The sequence below is a fragment of the Oncorhynchus kisutch genome, linkage group LG26 (assembly GCF_002021735.2).
Source record: "Oncorhynchus kisutch isolate 150728-3 linkage group LG26, Okis_V2, whole genome shotgun sequence".
NCBI lineage: Eukaryota > Metazoa > Chordata > Actinopteri > Salmoniformes > Salmonidae > Oncorhynchus > Oncorhynchus kisutch.
In genome coordinates this window covers 9,796,197-9,817,970 of record NC_034199.2, presented here as the reverse complement: position 1 = coordinate 9,817,970, position 21,774 = coordinate 9,796,197, and the positions used below count along the sequence as shown (strand labels likewise).

Genomic DNA, 21,774 nt, shown 5'->3' with positions numbered 1-21,774 from the left:
ACACACTTTTTGGAACATTTAAAAAAAAATCAATCGTATTTTTGTTCAGTGTAGGATAAAATCTATCGATATTTGTGCACATTTTCCATAATGTTCGTCCTAACTTTTATTTACCAAGTATACTGGACGGGACTCTTATTCTGAATGATTCCAAAAATCCGTGACCTGGAAATACTTAATTATTCTTGCCTGCTTTACACACTGAACTACTTCACAGCGTCTAATTTTTTAGCACGTGTATTTGCGTTATTGTTATTGAACCAGACCGGACGCGGAGGTAGGAGACAGCTGTCTTTCAAATAAATAACTACACAGTCCACCAGTGAGTCCCTATTGTGTTGAAATGTATTGTAAATGTATTCATCGTTTCGAGAGTTCATGGCTGTCAGGTAAGGTTAGTTAACTAGCTAATGTTATTCACTCAGCCAACCATGGGTATAATAATTAGCTGCAACTAAAACGAGAGTTTATATTGGACAAATTAATTGAAGTCCCGTTCCGTTTTAACAAACTTTTAGCAACCGAATCTGCGGAATGAATACACCCTTGCTAGCTAATTTAACCCTAATCAGCCAACCAGTTAGCTAGCAATTGTGTTGTGAGTGACAGCTCATTGCACTACAATCAAAGATTGGTATAACTCAACCAAGATAGACCATGGCCTGTCGTTTCCAATTGGAATAGAGTCATAGTGGCGTTGCAGCCAAGCGAGATCCTATTGGCCCGTTCTTGCATTCGTCTAAATATTTCCGTTCGGGAACGCCTACTCGTGAAATGCGCGTGTGCAATAACTCAATTCGACTTTACACTCCTTCTAAACAATGTGATTTAAAAAAACTTTAATCGATGAGAATATTTGCAGATTGATTTTGGCCTACAATCTCGTTTCATCTTCTCCCACTGCCTGCTATATTTGGTAGTGAGTGGAAACGCCAAGTGGATGCTTCATATGTTATATTCCAGTGAAATATCTCATTGTTCCATCTGTGCTACAATGTCATATCAGTTTTTTCCTCCATATTGCAGGTGTCCATAAACAGTAACAAATCATGAACCGGCTGCCTGCAGACACCGTGAGGCTTCTGTCCAGCTGTCAGGTCATCAACTCTGTGGTAAACGTGGTGAAGGAGCTGCTGGAGAATTCCTTGGATGCTGGTGCCTTGAGCATCGACATTAAACTGGTAAAATATTATTTTAACCGTTACTGTGACCAGGGAAGCACATGAAAATCACTAATGGCATGTTGAAATTGTCACGTTGTAAAGCACATATTTGACTTGTTTTCCCTGGTGAGAATTAGGCCTACTTAAAGGGCAATTGCACCACTTTTCAGTGTCTTCATATGTGAAAATATGTTTTTCTACATGGGGTGGTCATTTTGGTGCGCATAGAAAGGAGTCATGAGTGCATTCAGGTAGGTTTGCCGTGGTAAACGGCATGTCATCTTGTAACTGTACATCAAACATAGTTTTCATAAAAGTTGACACTGTATATGACATGTTTGATGATTTGGAAATGTGAAGTGCACACTTGGACTCATGGCTTGCTTTTATGACATCAAAGCAGTATTTATTTTAATACTCAATGTCTCATCTGTCAAAATACATAGTCATTTTAATTTACAGCATTTCATTCTTGCAGACAACAAATAATGTGCAAAAATTGCTAGGAGGGATGGGGGAAACTTCTTGTTGCTTGCAGTGTTCAAATTCAGAACGGCTGTCAGTCAAAACCATACAGCACAGTGAAGCGCAGAGCCAGAGCTCTGACGTCATGTATAGCATGTTACTGTACAGCCATTACGTTCCAATTTAGGAGGCTTATAATTGCCCAAATCTGCCATTTTCAACCTATATACGAGAACGAACGTTAATTAAGGGTTACTCCTACCCTGCATTTTTTTTTAGGACCTTGTCTTTTTAACCACAGATCATAGAAACGTTTCCACATACAGTGCAATCGGAAAGTATTTAGATCCCTTGACGTTTTCCACATTTTGTTAAGTTACATCCTTATTCTAAAATGTATTAAATGTTTTTTCCCCATCAAGCTACACACTATACCTCGTAATGACAAAGCAAAAATAGTTTTTTTGAAATTTGTGTACATTTTTACTGGTTAAGTAGGCTTTGAATTCTAAGTGGTCTTTGAATAAATAAAAAAAATGGAAATAAAAAATGGAAATATAACATTTTACATAAGTATTCAGACCTTTTACTAAGTACTTTCTTGAAGCACCTTAGGCTCGCTGCAGCCTCCAGTCTTCTTGGGTATGACACTACAAGCTTGGCACACCTTTATTTGGGGAGATTCTCTCATTCCTCTCTGCAGATCCTCTCAAACTCTGTAAAGCTGGATGGGGATCGTTGCTGCACAGCTACAGTACCAGTCAAAGTTTGGACACAACTACTCATTCCAGGGTTTTTCTTTATTTGTACTATTTTCTACATAGTAGAATTTAGTGAAGACATGAAATAACACATATGGAATCATGTAGTAAGCAATAAAAAGTGTTAAACAAATCAAAATATTTTCAGATTCTTCAAAGTAGTCACCCTTTGCCTTGACAGCTTTGCACAGTCTTGGCATTCTCTCAACCAGCTTCATGAGGTAGTCACCTGGAATGCATTTCAATTAACAGGTGTGCCTTGTTAAGAGTTCATTTGTTGACTTTCTTTCCTTAATGCATTTGACCCAATCAGTTGTGTTGTGGAAGGTAGGGGTGGTATACAGAAGATAGCCCTATTTGGTAAAAGACCAAGTCCATATTGTGGCAAGAACAGCTCAAATAAGCAAAGAGAAACGATGGTGCTCTGGAGCAGGTTTTCAACAAGGATCTCTCTGTACTTTGCTCTGTTCATCTTTGCCTCATCCTGACTAGTCTCCCTGTCTCTGAAAAACATCCCCATTGCATGATGCTGCCACCACCATGCTTCAATGTGGGGATGGGGCCAGGTTTCCTCAAGACGTGACGCTTGGCATTCAGGCCAAAGAGTTCAATCTTGGTTTCAACAGACCAGTGAATCTTGTTTCTCATGTCTGAGAGTCTTTAGGTGCCTTTTTGGCAAACTTCAAGTGGGCTGTCATGTGGCTTTTACTGAGGGGTGGCTTCTGTCTGCCCCTCTACCATAAAGTCCTGATTGGTGGAGTGCTGCAGAGATGGTTATCCTTCTGTAAAGTTTTCCCATCTCCACAGAGGAACTCTATAGCTCTGTCAGAGTAACCATCTAGTTCTTGGTCACCTCCCTGCCAAGGCCCTGTTCCCCTTAATGCTCAGTTTGGCCTGGCTGCCAGCTCTAGGAAGAGTCTTGGTGGCTCCAAACTTCTTCAATTTAGGAGTGATGGAGGCTATTGGGTTTTGGGGACCTTCAATGCTGCAAACATTTTTTGGTTCCCTTCCCAAGAGCTGTGCCTTGACACAGGATTGTCTTGGAGCTCTGTGGACAATTCCTTTGACCTCATGGCTAGGTTTTTGCACTGACATTTACTGTCAACTGTGAGACTTTATTTAGACGTGTGTGTGCCTTCCAAATCCATGTCCAATCAATTGAATTTACAACAGGTGGACAATCACTTTGTAGAAACAGCTCAAGGAGGATCATTGGAAACAGGAGCTCAATTTAGAGTCTCATCACAAAGGGTCTGAATACTTATGTAAATAATGTATTTCTGTTTATTTTGAATACATTTGCAAAAATGTCTAAACCTGTTTTCACTTTGTCATTATGGGGTGTTGAGTGTAGATTGCTGAGGAAAATACATTATTTGATCCATTTTAGAATAAGGCTATAATGTAACAATGTGGAGAAAGTCTAGGAGTATGAGTACTTTCCAAAGGCACTGAATGTAGACAATGGTTTTGTGTTGGAGATAATGAATGAGGTTGAAAAGTGGCAGAATTGCCCTTTTTAAGGTATGCTGTTTAACCTGTCATGATAAAATGAATAGCTAGCAACACACACTGTCTCCAACTCTCAATTACTGTCTGAAATGATTGTAGTGTACTCATGGTCATGTCATCTGAATTCCTAAGATATTTTCCCATTTCGAGTGGGCTCAGCTCACCTGCTCTCAGTGTGAGCTTGTTTTTCTTGGCATGGCGGAATACTTGAGTTCACTCTCATCAATGCAGTCTTTGCCCACTTCAAAGCCATTTCTTAATGAGCTGTCAGCAGTAATACTTTCAGGCAGCACAGCCAGCCTCTGAGGACATAGTGAAGCTTTTTTATTGGACTAATATTTCTAACTCTTCTCCTATATTGCCAAGAGGGAAGCAAATCCACTTATGAAGAGGAAGACATTTTTCCGGAACTGTGAACACCACATCGTCAATATCAAATGCCTCCAAGCATCTAGCACATCTAGCCTGTATGGAAGGAAGCTAATGTTTTATTGAAGCACAATTGATTATTGTCTTGTACTTCCTCCTCTTGAATTGGAAACTAAGCTGCAGTGGACACTAAAATATGATCAGATCAACCCACAAGGTACTTTTAAGATCTTCGGTGTTAATAGGACCCAAAACTAAATCTGCTTTTGATAGACTTTTGAAGGGACTACACTGAACTAACTACAATTTCTAATGAACTGCATTCTGTTTTTTGTTTATGTCATGTCTTAGGAGAATTATGGTTTTGATCGAATAGAAATCAGAGACAATGGCTCTGGCATCAAAGCTGCTGATACTGCTGTGATGGCTGTGCAACACTACACCTCTAAGATCTGCAGCCACGACGACCTGGAGCACCTGGCGACATATGGCTTCAGAGGAGAGGCCCTGGGCTCCATCTGCGCTGTGGCAGAGGTCAGATATGTCTTTTAGACAATTCTGCTCCAAAAAGTCAAAAGCGGAACTAAGTAGCTGTGATAGATTTGTCCCATTGACTCCCACCAGGTAGCTGTCACGACAAAGACGTCAGAGGACGACGTCGGGACCAAATACACGCTTGACCTCACGGGAAGTGTTGTTTCCCAGAAGCCCTCTCACCTAGGGCAAGGTTTGGCTTTTTCCTTTTTACTGAAACGGACGATCCATTCCGTCCGATTCCAGCAATATTTATTATGTATACTTGACAGAGAGAAATGTTATGGGTAGACATGAGCTTTGATGTCTTTTCAGGTACCACAGTCTGTGCGCTGAAGCTTTTTAAGAATCTCCCAGTGAGGAGGCAGTACTATGCCAACACAAAGAAGTGCAAGGAGGAGTTGAAGAAGGTGCAGGACGTGCTCATGGCCTATGCCATTATAAAACCAGAGCTGAGACTCACCCTCACTCACAATAAGGTACAACTTCTTTCTTATTATTTATTAATCTTATACTTCTTACCACAAGGTGTCCTCATCTGTCTGTATATTCCATGAAACCAATCCCTGCATACCACCTCCCAATAATCACTGTTTAGAGTGTCCTTAATGCTGTGTGTGATTTGATACGTTAGTGGTGTCTTGATGGGACTTAAAATGGTAGATCATCTTATTCCAGGGATGTGTTTCTCTCCTTACAAACACAATTCGATACACATCTTGTTACATGGGCTCCGATACTATACAGGAACGATACTTTTAGTTTGAAACGATTGGCTCTGTCTCAGCTGACTTCTGAGCTGTGTGTTTTGTATGATGTAGTGTGTGAGCTGAGCCATAGGGCAGACTGATCATCTACCACAATCAGATGAGGGGGGGCAATTGATCTGAAATTCTCATCACCCAGTGATTTAACTTGTCTATTATAAGTTCAAATTGTTTTGAGCAAGTAATATGTCAATATTTATCTTTGGAAATGAGCAATGACCTACATAGCCAATTAATACACTGCTCAAAAAAATAAAGGGAACACTAAAATAACACATCTTAGATCTGAATGAATGAAATATTCTTATTAAATACTTTTTTCTTTACATAGTTGAATGTGCTGACAACAAAATCACAAATTATCAATGGAAATCAAATGTATCAACCCATGGAGGTCTGGATTTGGAGTCACACTCAAAATTAAAGTGGAAAACCACACTACAGGCTGATCAAACTTTGATGTAATGTCCTTAAAACAAGTCAAAATGAGGCTCAGTAGTGTGTGTGGCCTCCACGGGCCCGTATGACGTCCCTACAACGCCTGGTCATGCTCCTGATGAGGTGGCGGATGGTCTCCTGAGGGATCTCCTCCCAGACCTGGACTAAAGCATCCGCCAACTCCTGGACAGTCTGTGGTGCAACGTGGCGTTGGTGGATGGAGCGAGACATGATGTCCCAGATGTGCTCAATTGGATTCAGGTCTGGGGAATGGGCGGGCCAGTCCATAACATCAATGCCTTCCTCTTGCAGGAACTGCTGACACACTCCAGCCACATGAGGTCTTGTATTAGGAGGAACCCAGGGCCAACCGCACCAGCATATGGTCTCACAAGGGGTCTGAGGATCTCTTAATGGCAGTCAGGCTACCTCTGGCGAGCACATGGAGGGCTGTGCGGCCCTCCAAAGAAATGCCACCCCACACCATGACTGGCCCACCGCCAAACCGGTCATGCTGGAGGATGTTGCAGGCAGCAGAACGTTCTCCACGGCGTCTCCAGACTCTGTCAAGTCTGTCACATGTGCTCAGTGTGAACCTGCTTTCATCTGTGAAGATCACAGGGCGCCAGTGGCAAATTTGCCAATCTCAGTGTTCTCTGGCAAATGCCAAACGTCCTGTACGGTGTTGGGCTGTAAGCACAACCCCCACCTGTGGACGTCGGGCCCTCATACCACCCTCATGGAGTCTGTTTCTGACCGTTTGAGCAGACGCATGCACATTTGTGACCTGCTGGAGGTCATTTTGCAGGGCTCTGGCAGTGCTCCTCCTGCTCCTCCTTGCACAAAGGTGGAGGTAGCAGTCCTGCTGCTGGGTTGTTGCCCTCCTATGGCCTCCTCCACATCTCCTGATGTACTGGCCTGTCTCCTGGTAGCGCCTCCATGCTCTGGACACTACGCTGACAGACACAGTAAACCTTCTTGCCACAGCTCGCATTGATGTACCATCCTAGATGAGCTGCACTACCTGAGCCACTTGTGTGGGTTGTAGACTCCGTCTCATGCAACCACTAGAGTGAAAGCACCACCAGCATTCAAAAGTGACCAAAACATCAGCCAGGAAGCATCGGAACTGAGAAGTGGTCTGTGGTCACCACCTGCAGAAACACTCCTTTATTGGGGGTGTCTTGCTAATTGCCTATAATTACAACCTGTTGTCTATTCTATTTGCACAACCGCATGTGAAATTTCTTGCCAATCAGTGTTGCTTCCTAAGTGGACAGTTTGATTTCACAGAAGTGATTGACTTGGAAGTACAATGTGTTTAAGTGTTCCCTTTATTTTTTTGAGCAGTGTATAACACAGCTTTGGATTTCACCCCTGTCACAAAAGCAAATGTTTTTGACCGTTTGGACATTTACGGAGGAGAGCTGCTCTCTTCTCCCGTTCAGACCAGTGCAGCTCACAAAAATGATTGCTGTCCTTGTTACGAAATGACACTTTTCCCTGTTCATGTAATGACCGAAAAAAGAAAAATAATTAGCAGGAACATGTTCAATCAGCGAGATGTGAGTTGTGTCCACCCCAGTAGCCCACACAGCTCTACCGGTAAAAACACAATTTTCTACAGCGCATTTGGTAACAATGACCCAGCAAATTACATTGGTTGTCCCGCATTAAAGCCTATGATTTTAATATTGCGAAAGCCATTTTACATCTGAACATCTGAATGCTGAAGGTGCAGCACAGGTGTAGCCTACGAATATTAGAACAGGGATAGGGTAGGCCTAGCTACCTCACAGCTGCTCACGCCAATGAGTCTCCCGCACTATGCGCACATCTGACTTGTCGATCAGTGTCATACGCAGGTACAGTGTCTTCAGAAACCATTCATACCCCACGACTTATTCCATATTTTGTTGTTAGAATTCAAAATGGATTACATTCGTTTTTTTTTCTCACCCATCTGCATACAATACCCCATAATGACAAAGTAAAAACAAGTTTCTTGACATTTGTGCAAATTTATTGAAAATGAAATACATAAATGTAACTTACACTGAACTAAAATATAAACGCAACATTCAACAATTTCAAATATTTTACTAAGTTACAGTTCATATAAGGAATCAGTCAAAAGAAATTAGGTCATTAGACCCTCATCTATGGATTTCACATGACTGGGAAGATAGGTATGCATGTAAGGGTCACAGATGCCTTAAAATGGTAGAAGGTAGAGGTGTAGATCAGAAAAACAGTTAGCATCTGGGGTGTCGCGCTGCATTGGTCACATCTCCTTTGCATAGAGTTGATCAAGCTGTTGATTGTGGACTGTGGAATGTTGTCCCACTCCTCTTCAATGGCTGTGCGAAGTTGCTGGATATTAGTGGCAAATGGAACACACTGTTATACACCTGAATCCAGAGCATCGCAAACATACTCCATGGGTGGTGACATGTCTGGTAAGTATGCAGGCCATGGAAGAACTGGGACATTTTTAGCTACCAGGATTTGTGTACAGATCCTTGCGACACGGGGCTGTGCATTATCATGCTGGAACGTGGTGATGGCGGCGGATGAATGGTACAAGAATGGGCCTCAGGATCTCGTCACAGTATCTCTGCATTCAAATTGCCATCAATAAAATGCAATTGTGTTCATTGTCCGTAGCTTATGCCTGCCCATACCATAACCACACCGCAACCATGTGGCAAACCACTCGCTTACACAATACCATACACGCTGTCTGCCATCTGACCGGTACAGTTGAAACCGGGATTCCATACACGCTGTCTGCCATCTAACCGGTACAGTTGAAACCGGGATTCATCTGTGAAGAGCACACTTCTCCAGCGTGCCAGTGGCCATTGAAGTTTAGCATTTACTTACCTACTGACTTTAATGTCCCCATGGGGAAATTGTTGCAGTGTCATGTACACATTTAAAGTGGTGTTTAAATACAAAACAAAATTGACAATACAACTTTCATAACAGTTTCATACCAATTCAAGTCCGGGAGTAGTTCAAAGTCCGGGTACAGGGGGTGGCTTGGGTCTAAAATGATTTTGTGAGCCTTGCGGAGGGCCCTGACCTTAAAGATCTCATCCAGGCCTGTCTGTTTGACTCCTTCATTTTCCAAATTAAGTCGGTTACAATGCATATCTGCAGTCAATTCAAGACACTGAGGACGACGAGTTCGCAAATGAGCTTCCCTGTGACAATTTGTGCAGAAAATCTTTGGTTGTGCAAACCCAAAGTTTCATAAGCTGTCCGGGTGGCTGGTCTCAGATGATCCCGCAGGTGAAGAAGCCAGATGTGGAGGTCCTGGGCTGCTGTGGTTACACGTGGTCTGCGGTTGTGAGGCCGGTTAGACGTACTGTCAAATTCTCTAAAATGACGTTGGAGGCAGCTTATTGTAAAGAAATTAACATTCAATTCTCTGACGACCACCTCTGATGGGCATTCCTGCAGTCAGCATGCCAATTACACACTCCCTCAACTTGAAACATCTGTAATGATCATGCTAATTTAATAAGTTTCTTGATATGCCACACCTGTCAGGTCAAATTTATTGATCACATACACATGTTTAGCAGATGTTATTGCGGGTGTAGCGAAATGTTTGTTTCTAGCTCTGACAGTGCAGTAATATCTAACAAGTAATATCTAAACACTTCACAACATATACCCAATACACACACATCTAAGTAAAGGAATGATGAATTAAGAATATATAAATATTTGGACGAGCAATGTCAGAGCGACAGACTAAGATACAGTATATACATATGAGATGAGTAAGGCAAGATATGTAAACATTATTAAAGTGACTAGTGTTCGATTTATTAAAGTTGCCAGTGATTTGGATTATCTTGGCAAAGGAGAAATACGTGCATGGAACATTTCTGGGATCTTTTATTTCAGACGAGCACGCACTTCTGCCATCATTTTGCTTTGATTGGCTTGTTAAGGATCATATCACCTTAACCGACACCCACTACAATTTGCATACTGCCCCAACAGATCCAGGGATGACGCAAACACAATGCACACTGCCCTATCCCATCTGGACAAGAGGAATACCTATGTAAGAATGCTGCTCATCAACTACAGCTCAGCTTTCAATATAATAGGGCCCTCCAAGCTCGGGGCCCTGAGTCTGAATCCTGCCCTGTGCAACTGGGTCCTGGACTTCCTGACGGCCGACCCCAGGTGGTGAAGTTAGGCAACAACACCTACTCTACGCTGCTCCTCAACATAGGGACCCACAAGGGTCCTGAGGCCCACTGTTATGCCATTCATCTGTCGCCATCACCTGTTTCAGCATGATAATGCATGGCCCCATGTCACAAGGATCTGTACACAATTCCTGGAAGCTAAAAATGGCCCAGTTCTTCCATGGGCTTTATACTCTCCAGGTGTGACCCAATGAGCATGTTTGGGATGCTCTGGATTGACGCGCAAGACCGCATGTTCCAGTTCCCGCCAATGTCCAGTAACTTCACACAGCCATCGAAGAGGAGTGGGACAACATTCCACAGGCCACAATCAACAGCCTGATGCACTTTATGCGGAGGATATGTCTCGCTGCATGTGGCAAATGGTCACACCAGATACTGACTGGTTTTCTGATACAAGCCTCTACTTTTTTAAAGGGATCTGTGACCAACAGATGCATATCTGCATGTAAAATCCATAGATTAGGGCCTAATGAATTTATTTCAATTGACTGATTTCCTTTATATGAACTGTAACTGTATTCAAATCTTTGAAATTGTTGCATATTTTTTTTTCTTCCGGTGTATATATTTATATTCCAGACTCTGACATTGCTCATTCTTTTGGGGTTTGTGTGTGTTTTTGTTTTGTTAGGTATTACTGCACTGTTGGAGCTAGATACAAAAGCATTTCACTGAACATCTGCAAATAGTGTACGCCGCCAATACAATTTGATTTGAGATTCAGTTTCAGTCAGTGGCCACTTGGAATAAAATAATAGGGGAGGGAGTCAGGAGTTACTCGACCGCCGTATACTTTTCATTGAAATCACTCGGAGATCATCAAGGGAGGAGTGTGTCCCCATTTCATGGCATTAGCACTTGGGAGCCATATCCCGTATCCCGAACTTTGCACTTCAGCCTGTGTTGGGTTTCATGGCTTCTCCAAGTGCTTTTTACGGGAGTGATCCGTTTACAGTCACTAAATAGCATATTTCATTGCATAGACGTGTGCTGCTGCGGGCAGCATGCTTACAGAAATCAACACCCTGGAGATGTACTCGTTGGTGGACACCAATGACAGGGCCACCCGTGGGTGTGAATGTGTTTGCTTTTTCTCCTGGACTACTTTCCTCTCATACATCTGACACGAAGGAAAATCTGAGGAATCTGTGCCTCGGTGGAGGTTGCACAGTGATGAGGAAGATTGTGTAACCTTGTGGCCACTGTGGTCAACTTTCATTATGCAGTGCACATTGATCCATTGGGTTGAATAATATGCTCAGACAACATGCTGTTTTTGAGAATGTGAACTAGTGTCTGTTTTACAAGCTCCAAGGTGCTAGCACAGACTCGCTGATTCAGTAGAACTGCTCTCACAGTATGTGACCTAACATATGCACCAGTGTTCACTAACTTGTTCTCTAGCCTTCCCCAAACCCCCTGGTCTGGTTCAGGTCTTTCTGGAACAGTTGACACCGTAAACCTCTCTCTTAGCCCCTCTTGTGCTGCCACACAGGTAAGGGAAGTGCTACAGGAGAGGCTTTGACTGGTGGTCAGCGTCTACTGTCTTGATTTTGAGATCCGGCAGGTGGTCTTTTTTTAGCCAGACTGAAAATAAGCTGCTACGTGTTGTTGCAGGTGGTGTTGTGGCAGAAGGCCAAGGTGTCCGATCACAGGATGGCTCTCATGGCTACACTGGGGCCCAACGCTGTGGCCCACCTGCTCCCCGTCCACCATCAACAACCAGAGGTCAGTCAAACACTCACACCAGCATCACTCTGTCATGGGACTGGTTCAACCAAACCGGTAATCATAGATAAAACGCTTCTGTCGTACTACAATAATGCAATTTAACTATGCTAAATAAGTGAAAAACAGAAATTGGATATGAGTTCTACAACACCGCTTAGGACCAACGTTGTTGGCCTTACCCCAGAAACTTCCCATCTGTTTTGATTGAACCCTCTTTTGAGTGGCTATCATGATGTAGTCTCAACATGGAATTGGATCAAGCAAAGCTACACATTAGCCACAGTCAAGGGCTTTAATGTTATACCTCAGTCCTGAAATATGTGAGCTGTTCTTGGTGTCCACACAGAGCTTGACTTAAACATTGCTGGTTTTGCAGTGCTCAATGACACCAATTACTATTTTATTGACTTCTGTATCTCCCAAAAGTACACATCAGTCACTTTAAAAAACATTTGTATATATTTTTTTACAATAATTGCCCTGCCTCCAAAATAGAAAAAGAGGACATGTAAAGAGTCGGAGCACCATTTGACTCAAATGACGTGTGATGCAAATGGAAGGGGCAATCATGAAACGATACACCATAACTGTCTTTACAAGAAAAGGCCATTCGAACCCTTGTGACAAATGTGGCACTGAATTAAATTCGAAGAGATTGTGTGACCCACGTGGTGCATGTGGATGGCCCAGTGTCATAGAGAGACATGGCACGGCTGCTCTGGCACCCAGCCACTCGTCCTCCCACTGCCCTCCAGTCTTGGCCAACACCAAGTTTCCCCAGAGACCCTCTCTCCATATCCTGGGTGTGTTCCACAGTGCATGGACCTTGCTCTGGATGGTGGTGGTTCAGCTGCAGAATGGACAGGTCCACCATGTTTGTGACTGACTGCAAGTGAGAAATACTAGACACCAAGCTTGGTAAATGACTGCACCAAGAACTCCTGCTTTCAAGCCAGTATATGACATTGGTTGGCTGTTCGGCAGCTACGTCTATGCCCTTTTTCTCCTTGTGTGAGATTTGCTTTGTTGCTGGTAATTGAGTTGGCTGTGGAGCGTTAAGTTTCTGCTTTGTCATGGTAGGTGTTGTGTGGCTGCTACCTGCCGTGCATCTCTCGGCTAATGTGGCCTGACAGATACTGAGCACAAGTCCCTTTCCCTTGTTTGCTTTTGTTGTTATTTTTCAGCAGGACTCTGGGTCCTAGTTATGAGGAGGACCATTGGCCTTTGTCCTCCCGGTAGCAATGAAAGAACGCTTATTGGCTCCCCCTTCATTCGCCGAAGCTTAGCGATCACGGAATCCAGTTCATAGATTCTGGAAAGTTGATGTAGGGGCCATGCCTCTTGTGGAACTAAATGTGACGCTCATTTTGGCAATGTGACAACACACAACCATGCCCTTTTGGTGCAAAGGTACCATTGGTGCTCCCATAACTTGACCTAATTAGATAATGAGCAGAACAAGAGGAAACCACATGTACACTAAAGTTCAAAAGTTTGGGTTCACTTAGAAATGTCCTTGTTTTTGAAAGAAGAACAAACATTTTTTTTGTCCATTTTAAAAGAACATAACATTGATCAGAAATACAATGTAGACATTGTTAATGTTGTAAATGACTATTGTAGCTGGAAATGGCTGATTTAGTTAAATTTTTATGGAATATCTACATTGGTGTACAGAGGCCCATTAACAGCAACCATCACTCCTGTGTTCCAATGGCACTAATTGGTTAGCTAATCCAAGTTTAGCATTTTAAAAGGCTAATTGATCATTAGAAACCCTTTTGCAATTATGTTAGCACAGCTGAAAACCTTTGTGCTGATTTTAAAGAAGCAATAACACTGGCCTTCTTCAGACTAGTTGAGTATCTGAAGCATCAGCATTTGTGGGTTCGATTACAGGCTCAAAATGGCCAGAAAAAAAGACCTTTCTTCTGAAACTCATCAGTCTATTCTTGTTCTGAGAAATAAAGGCTATTCCATGCGAGAAATTGCCAAGAAACTGAATATCTCGTACAACGCTGTGTACTACTCCCTTCACAGAACAGTGCCAACTGTCTCTAACCAGAATAGAAAGAGGAGTGGGAGGCCCCGGTGCACAACTGAGCAAGAGAACAAGTACATTAGTGTCTAGTTTGAGAAACCGATGCCTCACAAGTCCTCAACTGGCAGCTTCATTAAATAGTACCCGCAAAACACCAGTCTCAACGTAAACAGTGAAGCGTCGACTCCGGGATGCTGTCCTTCTAGGCAGAGTTGCAAAGAAAAAGCCATATCTCAGACTGGCCAATAAAATGAAAAGATGAGCATGGGCAAAAGAACACATACACTGGACAGAGGAACTCTGCCTAGAAGGCCAGCATCCCGGATTTGCCTCTTCACTGTTTACGTTGAGACTGGTGTTTTGCGGGTACTATTTAATGAAGCTGCCAGTTGAGGACTTTTTTTAATCAGGACATTTTTCAGCTGTGCTAACATAATTACAAAAGTGTTTTCTAATGATCAAATTGCCTTTTTTACAATGCTAAATTTGGATTAGCTAACACAACGTGCCATTGGAATATGGGAGTGATGGTTGCTGATAATGGGCCCTTGCACGCCTATGTAGATATTCCATTAAAAATCAGCCATTTCCAGCTACAATAGTCATTTACAACATTAATAATGTCTACACTGTATTTATGATCAATTCAATGTTATTTTAATGGACAGAATGTGCTTTTTTTTCAAGAACTAAGACATTTCTAAGTGACCACAAACTTTAGAACGGTAGTGTATGTGCAAATCCACACATTGCATTGCATCAATGAACTGGCTTTTCATTTACTATGTGTTACGTTATGAGAAGTTTTGCATTGCTCATTAAAATGAGCAGTGTGCCGCTCTAAAACCAAAACAATGTGTCCCTGGAACTACATCTTCCATGTGTGAGGATAGTGTGTTGTTTTGTGGTACCACATTACATATAGCTCAGCTACATCGATAGCTTTGCAATAACATTAGCCTTAGGTCTGGCTCATGAAACTCATTATCCAGATAAGGATATGTTTTTGTCTACCAATTTTGATTTTTTTCTCAACATTCTTAGAATGTCCTATAGACCCACCTTTTTAATTTATGCGGTGAGAGGTCTGCTTGAGTAATCAGTCATTAGCCAGGGAGAGATGATCACTCATCGGGTAGGACACCAAGCCAAGATGTGTTCCAGTTCCGCGCTCATGGGTGTGACACGTGCAGACAGACTGGGAAACACAGCCAGGCCTGCTGCTCAGGTCACCTGAGAAAAGTTTGACTCAATCTTAGGACCCTGGCCTGTGTCAATCCTAGGACCTCTGTTTTTTAGATTTAGGTAGGTTGTCTTGCAGATTTCATATCTCAGACAGTTCTCACTTGGTTTGTTTAGTTATTTTCCCTTAACCTTGGTGCCTACTATATTTAACTATTTCATCTTTGGCAAGACATTGTTTAGATTTTTATTTATTTTTTACCCCCTTTTTCTCCCCAATTCCGTGGTATCCAATTGTTAGTAGTTACTATCTTGTCTCATCGCTGCAACGAAGGTCGAAAGCCATGCGTCCTCCGAAACACAACCCAACTAAGCTTCACTGCATCTTAACACAGCGGGCATCCACCCGGGAAACCAGCCGCACCAATGTGTCAGAGGAAACACCGTGGACCTGGTTAGCGTGCTCTGCGCTCGGCCCGCCACAGGAGTCGCTGGTGCGTGATGAGACAAGGATTTCCCTACCGGCCAAACCCTCCCTAACCCGGACAACGCTAGGCCAATTGTGCGTCGTCCTCATGGACCTCCCGGGCCCGGCCGGCTGCGACAGAGCCTGGGCTCGTACCCAGAGTCTTCTGGTGGCACAGGCTGTTTGACTCATTGTCACTCCTTGATTGAGTGGACCCATCAAGAGGCTTAGCTGTAAGTGTGTCAACGAGTATCTGCGGGGAACCTGGGCCAGTTTTTTTTTTTCTGTACTACTTTTGTAATTACGAGATCGGGGTCCTGTGGCAGTGAACACTGCTGCCAATGAGGCCCAGATTACCTCTACACGACCTCTACACAACTCCGCCTCGAATAACCGAGCTCATTCATGGCCAGGTAGTCTGTGGGCAGGATCACCTGCATCAAAGTAATTGACAAATATTTTAAATACGTAATGTACATGGCGGCTGTTAAGGTTTCAATGCCAGTAATTAGAGTTGGTTAACTCCAATTATATGGCCCTAATGCTTGTTAATTTAGAATTGTTTGCCTGAGTTATGCAGTACACAGTGGATAATTTGAGTAATTTGGAGCTGGTCCTCTTTTCACCAACACTTTTGTCTATCACATGCCGCCAACAGAAACCATTTCCTAGAATTAAGAAGCTTGGAAACAGCAGTTTGATGTCATTGGTTGTCCAAACAGTTTTCAGGTGTGAACACGTGATGTTTCTTTTGAATAAAAAAAACATGTGAGTCCTTTTAAAGGGATATTTCACCCAAATTACAAAATGACTTTGGTTTCCTTACCCTGTAAGCAGTCTATGGACCAGGTATGGCAGCAAGCCATGCTTTTGTTTAGTTTCCCTTAGCACTGTTTCCACTTTCTGATGTTTTAGCATTTGTGGCAAAAATCCCATTCAAGTCATGGGACCGATATGGGCATTTTTTCATGCATTATGTCCAAATCATCTGAAATGATCTAAAATGGATTGTGAAGCTCAACAAAGGCACTTATAGATGATTTGAACATGTGAGAATTTTTAATATCAGTCCCATGACTTGAATGGGATTTGTGCCACAAATGCTAAAACATTAGAAAGTGGAAACAGTGCTAAGGGAAACTAAACAAAAGCATGGTTTGCTGTCATGCCTTGTTCAAAGATAGACATAGGAAACTAATATGTAATTTGGCTGAACTTTAAAGATGTGAAATCGTTAAGGATCTGGCATGAATCAATTTGATAGTGTACTTTTTAAGAATCTCAAAGTCCCTGAGACTAGATTGTTCAAAGACTTGGTTTGAAGTTATTTAAGATTTTGGCGTGAAATGTTAAACATGTTTGGTAACTGATTTTTTTGCCCTAGCACTACACTGCTGATTCACGTAATCAGCTCATCAACAAGCTTTGATTATTTGAATCAGTGTAGTGCTAGGGCAAAAACCAAAACGCGCTCGCCTAGGTAAACAAAAAATGCATAGACTGTCTCTCCTTGTCTATAGAAGGAAACAAATAAGTATGTTTTTAATTTGGGTAAAATGTACCTTTTTTTATTTTTACATGGTATTTAATTACAGATGTAAGTACAGTATCGGTACGTATTGTTACAAATGATGCAAAAAGCATGTTTATTACATAGCTGCTGTAGTTAATGCGTACATTACATCATGATGATCATTTGTTTTTCTATCATCAAATGAGTACTACTAACAGATTTAAATTACTTTTGCCCAAGGGATCCATGGAATATGTTTAAACTGTGTACTATTACTCATCTACAATATATGTTCATATCACTGGCCAACATGGGCCTGGGAGGCTCTGAGACATTGGTATCCACATTACTCCACCAATTATACATTTTTTGACTCACTACTTTAAATGCACTGTAATGTAAGCTTTAAAACAGCAATGTTTTCTTTCTGCCTCATGGCAAAATGTGTAGAATTGCAAGATGCTAGCTTGAAAAATGCAACATTTTCTTTGTCATGCTAAGAGGCTAGCCTTTAAGTGTTATTAACCCAGGGGGCAAGATTTGGTTCGTCCAGCTGTGCACTGCAGACGTTATAGTAGAACTCCTTGTAGGGCTAGGCGATATATTGAATTAATTAGATTGTGTTAAAACAAATTTGAATTAATGTTCCAAATGCCTGTATCGCAAGAATTGAGTAATTTTCTTTTCTACTTCTGTTTTTGAGTGTTTGTCTTTTTGGTCTCGTCTCCTTCATTCCTTCTTTACTGTGCATGTTCCCACTCGCACATAGACGCCAAGCCCCTCCCCAACAATAACAATGCAAATAAATATAACTTCTTTCTCTCTGAAGCAGTTTCAACTTGCTATTTGCATTTGAGGTTTGGTTCAACATAATCGGTCATATGGACCCTCACCCTCCATTTGGCAAATACAACCATAATTATATCCTGATTCCTGCTTACAAGCAAAAACTAAAGCAGGAAGTATCAGTGATTCGCTTGGTACGGAAGTAGGCAGATGATGCGGATGCTACACTACAGGACTGTTTTGCTAGCACAGACTGGAATATGTTCCAGGATTCATCCAATGGCATTGGAGTATAATGCAACAATCTGGATTAAGTCAAGGGGTATGAATTCTTTCTGAAGGCATTGTAATTGTGCGTCAAAGCTTATTTAGAGAGAGGTTTTAAAAATCGATGTGAATCGCCCATAATTAGGAAAAATTCGAGATATTATTTTTTCGCAAAGCCCTAACTCCCTGTAATACATTTTTATCGCACGAGAGTTGTTCTGATTGTGAGGGGGGTCCCTGATGAATTTGCTATCACAAGGGGGAACTCCTCCAAGTGCCAATTACATGTTAATTGGCACTTGGTATGAAGTGAGATCAAAATGTAACTGTAAAAAAATGTTTTGCACTGATAAATTGTTCCCCAGTTATTATGTTGATTTTATTTCTTTTAACAGATCGTAATTGATGGATTCTTTCCCAGACCTGGTATGGATTGCTCTTTAGCAAGCTCCAGTAACCCCGACAAAACATTTATCTTTGTGAATGATCGACCTGTCCACCAGAAGGATATCCTGAAGGTAAAAACATTTTTTGTGTTAATGAAATGTACATATGTTTGTTTGTTTGGTTTAGGTAAAGGAAATCGGCAGCCAATGGGATAGAGGTGTTCTATAAACAAGAGCTTTTGAAGTTGCTTGGACAAAATATTTGTTGTCCTGTAATTGTACAGTGCGTATTCACTAGAGATGGGACGATAAACCAAACATTATTGATCATACCGATCACTTATCGGTGGCATTTTGTTGAGTTAGTTCATTATGATAAGTAGCCTATACTAGAGAAAGGTGAAGTTTGAAAATAAATAATTGTTCTAATATGGGTGATTTGTTAATGGGACAATTGATGGCTACAACCACCAAACTATTACTAGTAGTTTCAAGGATAATAAAAACATATTTTTTAACCAGTGGTTCATATTAGTGTTATAAACCTATCATTCTATTTATTTTTATCACATCAATTCAGGCACTAGAAGCACACCCAGTAGTATTTTTTATATTACATAAAGTCACTCCAGCTGAAGACGACAATGCATACAGAATAAAACCCAAAAGCTTATTTCCATTGCAGTCCTCTGAAGTATTACTTCTGTCACTTTGACAGTGTTGTAGCATTTACATAACAAAGTGACGCATTGCTCATAGTATCATTGCAGTTCATATACCTTCTTTCTGCTTGACCATCAGGTGGTTCGGCAGCACTTCCTGGCTCAGTACCCGGCAGACTCTGCCCTCAATCGCTACCCCACTGTGATGCTCAATATCACTGTTCCCTCATCCACTGTAGACGTTAACCTGACACCTGACAAGACCCAGATTCTGCTCCAGAACAAGGTGCCGTTTTCAATTATTTTATCAATTTCCTTGCAGACCGGTTGAAACATTAGAGAACTAAGGGGAAACAATATGATGGGGGGGTAGCTGCAGAACCAGTTACCAGTCAATTTAGACATTTCGGCTTTCAGACTGATTCAACTGCGAATGTGAAATGCAAGATCCATTTCGCAAATTCACGATTTCCTTACGTGTAGCCTCTGCGGTACAGCAAGGAATCCACGTACTTGCTTTGGCTAGTAAACGTTACGGTCTCTTAACTTGAACTTCTCTTAAATGTAACTCCTCAAAACTATTTGATTTTCTTTTATAAAAATAGAAAGTGCTGACCGTAAACAGTAAGTTGACAATCAGTTCTGCACCCACCACCATTTGAAATAAGAGGAGCTGACCAGTGCTGTAATTAAATGAACAGTTACCTGGTTGCACAGCCATTTTCTGTAAGCAGAAAGGGAAAAGTGAACAGCATGGGCATTCATGTGTGTGTGGTATTTCTCACTGAGACTTTGACTCTCAGGTGGCTGTGCTGGCTGCAGTGGAGACGCTGTTGGTTTCCTTCTATGGCCCTGGGTTGGGGTCTGCCACTGAGGCTACACCAGTCACTACAGAATATGATGGAGGCAGCGGCCTGCATGCTGGCCCATCACTGGGCGACTGTAGGGGAAACGCTGAGTTAGAGGACAGTCTTGCGGAGCACAGTGTCAGAGTGGCCAAAGCTCCATCTGACTGCAGTGATCGTCCTCTATCCAGGGTAGTGGCTGGTGACCAGACAGCAGACACTAGCTCCTCCTCTTCCTCTGAAGACTGGATAGTTAACCTAAATCCAGGGGACTTTGACCTGGCATTTCCACAATTGGAAGATTACATGGCTTCGACCGGCACCGGGACAACAAATCCAGGCACGGCCAAAGGCCTGGAGAGGCTCGACAACCACGACCAAGGTCATGACAAAGGCAAAGACGTTGAGCAGTTATCAGCAGTGAGTTGGAGCCGAGGAACGGCTCTGACAGACCCCTCCACAGGCGAGCCATTGCAGCCCGTCAAGATCCACCTGGCCACCGGATGGAGCAGTGACCTTGGCCAGGTAAAGGCCAAGGGTCAGAGCAGCCCTGGCAAAAAGGTGTCCAACGCTATAACGGAGAAACGGGCGGCGCTGACGGCCTACGACTTGATCAATAACCGTGCCATGAGGACACCCCTGTCCCCTGCCACCCTGTTTGAGAGGGAGACCCGGGCATCGGTTCTCCAGGAGAAGCCCACAGCCAGCCTGCAGGACATCACCACTGCCGTGCAGGAGCGATGGAAAAACCTGGGGGAGGAGGACCGAAAAAAGTGGGTTTCCAGACTTCACTTTCGAAGCAGTTGTTTCCATTTGTTATTATTAGCAAGGCAAAAAAAAAAGAAAGGTTGACCTGTCACTTGCATGTGTAAAATATGGCCCAGGAAATTTTGCTTGGCATATTCATGTTGCTACCCAGACAGAGAATTGTTGAGATGAGCTATGTTTATATTTTCCAGACAACTGAATCTGATTACTAGGTTACATGGTCAATATTTTCCACTGTAAAACAGGTATTCTGCATGATGAAATATCTCCCCTTTTTCCAAAGTATGCCATGCATCTTAGGCACTCAAAATAATTTTGCTAGTCAGACGCTTAACAGATTTAACTTAATATTCTGTATGTGGACACGCACTAACCCTCTCCTCTGTCTCGCCCGTCTGGTGTGGCTTGTTTCTAGTTGAAGACGTCAGAAAGATCTTAATCAGCAAGTGCAAAAGATGGGTATTGATTTATGAATATGTTCTAGTATTTCGATTTGTTGCATTTTTGACAAATAATAAGATGTAGGCGAACGGATGATATACACTGTATACAAAACATTAAGAACACCTGCTCTTTCCATGACAGACTGACCAGGTGAAAGCTTTGATTCCTTATTGATGTCACTTGTTAAATCCATTTCAACTCGTGTAGATGAAAGGGAGGAGAGACAGGTTAAATAATTACTTTTAAGCCTTTAGAGAATTGAGACGTGGATTGTTCTGTGTGTTCCATTCAGAGGGTGAATGGGCAAGACAACATATTTAAGCGCATTTTGAACAGGGTATGGTAGTAGGTGACAGCACACCGGTTTGTCAAGAACTGCAACTGCTGGGTTTCTCACGCTCAACAGTTTCCCTTGTGTATCAAGAATGGTCCACCA

At 42.4% G+C, this 21,774-nt stretch overlaps 1 protein-coding gene across 4 annotated transcripts in view; it reads left to right on the top strand.

Annotated features, from left to right (window-relative positions):
* pms1 (PMS1 homolog 1, mismatch repair system component) overlaps positions 1-21,774 on the top strand; it is a 58,347-nt gene continuing 36,573 nt past the window's right edge. For 3 of the 4 annotated variants that reach the window (XR_004205658.1, XR_004205657.1, XM_020461949.2), the window contains exons 1-9: positions 6-322; positions 1,027-1,181; positions 4,622-4,804; positions 4,895-4,997; positions 5,120-5,283; positions 11,865-11,975; positions 18,629-18,751; positions 19,421-19,567; positions 20,085-20,899. Coding sequence is in view for 2 of the 4 variants with exons in the window: in XM_020461949.2 (XP_020317538.1) it covers positions 1,050-1,181; positions 4,622-4,804; positions 4,895-4,997; positions 5,120-5,283; positions 11,865-11,975; positions 18,629-18,751; positions 19,421-19,567; positions 20,085-20,899 (1,778 nt within the window). In the remaining 2 variants the exon portion in view is untranslated. Of the gene's footprint in view, positions 323-1,026; positions 1,182-4,621; positions 4,805-4,894; positions 4,998-5,119; positions 5,284-11,864; positions 11,976-18,628; positions 18,752-19,420; positions 19,568-20,084; positions 20,900-21,774 lie in introns of all 4 variants that reach the window. The other variant, XM_020461950.2, reaches the window with a different exon arrangement.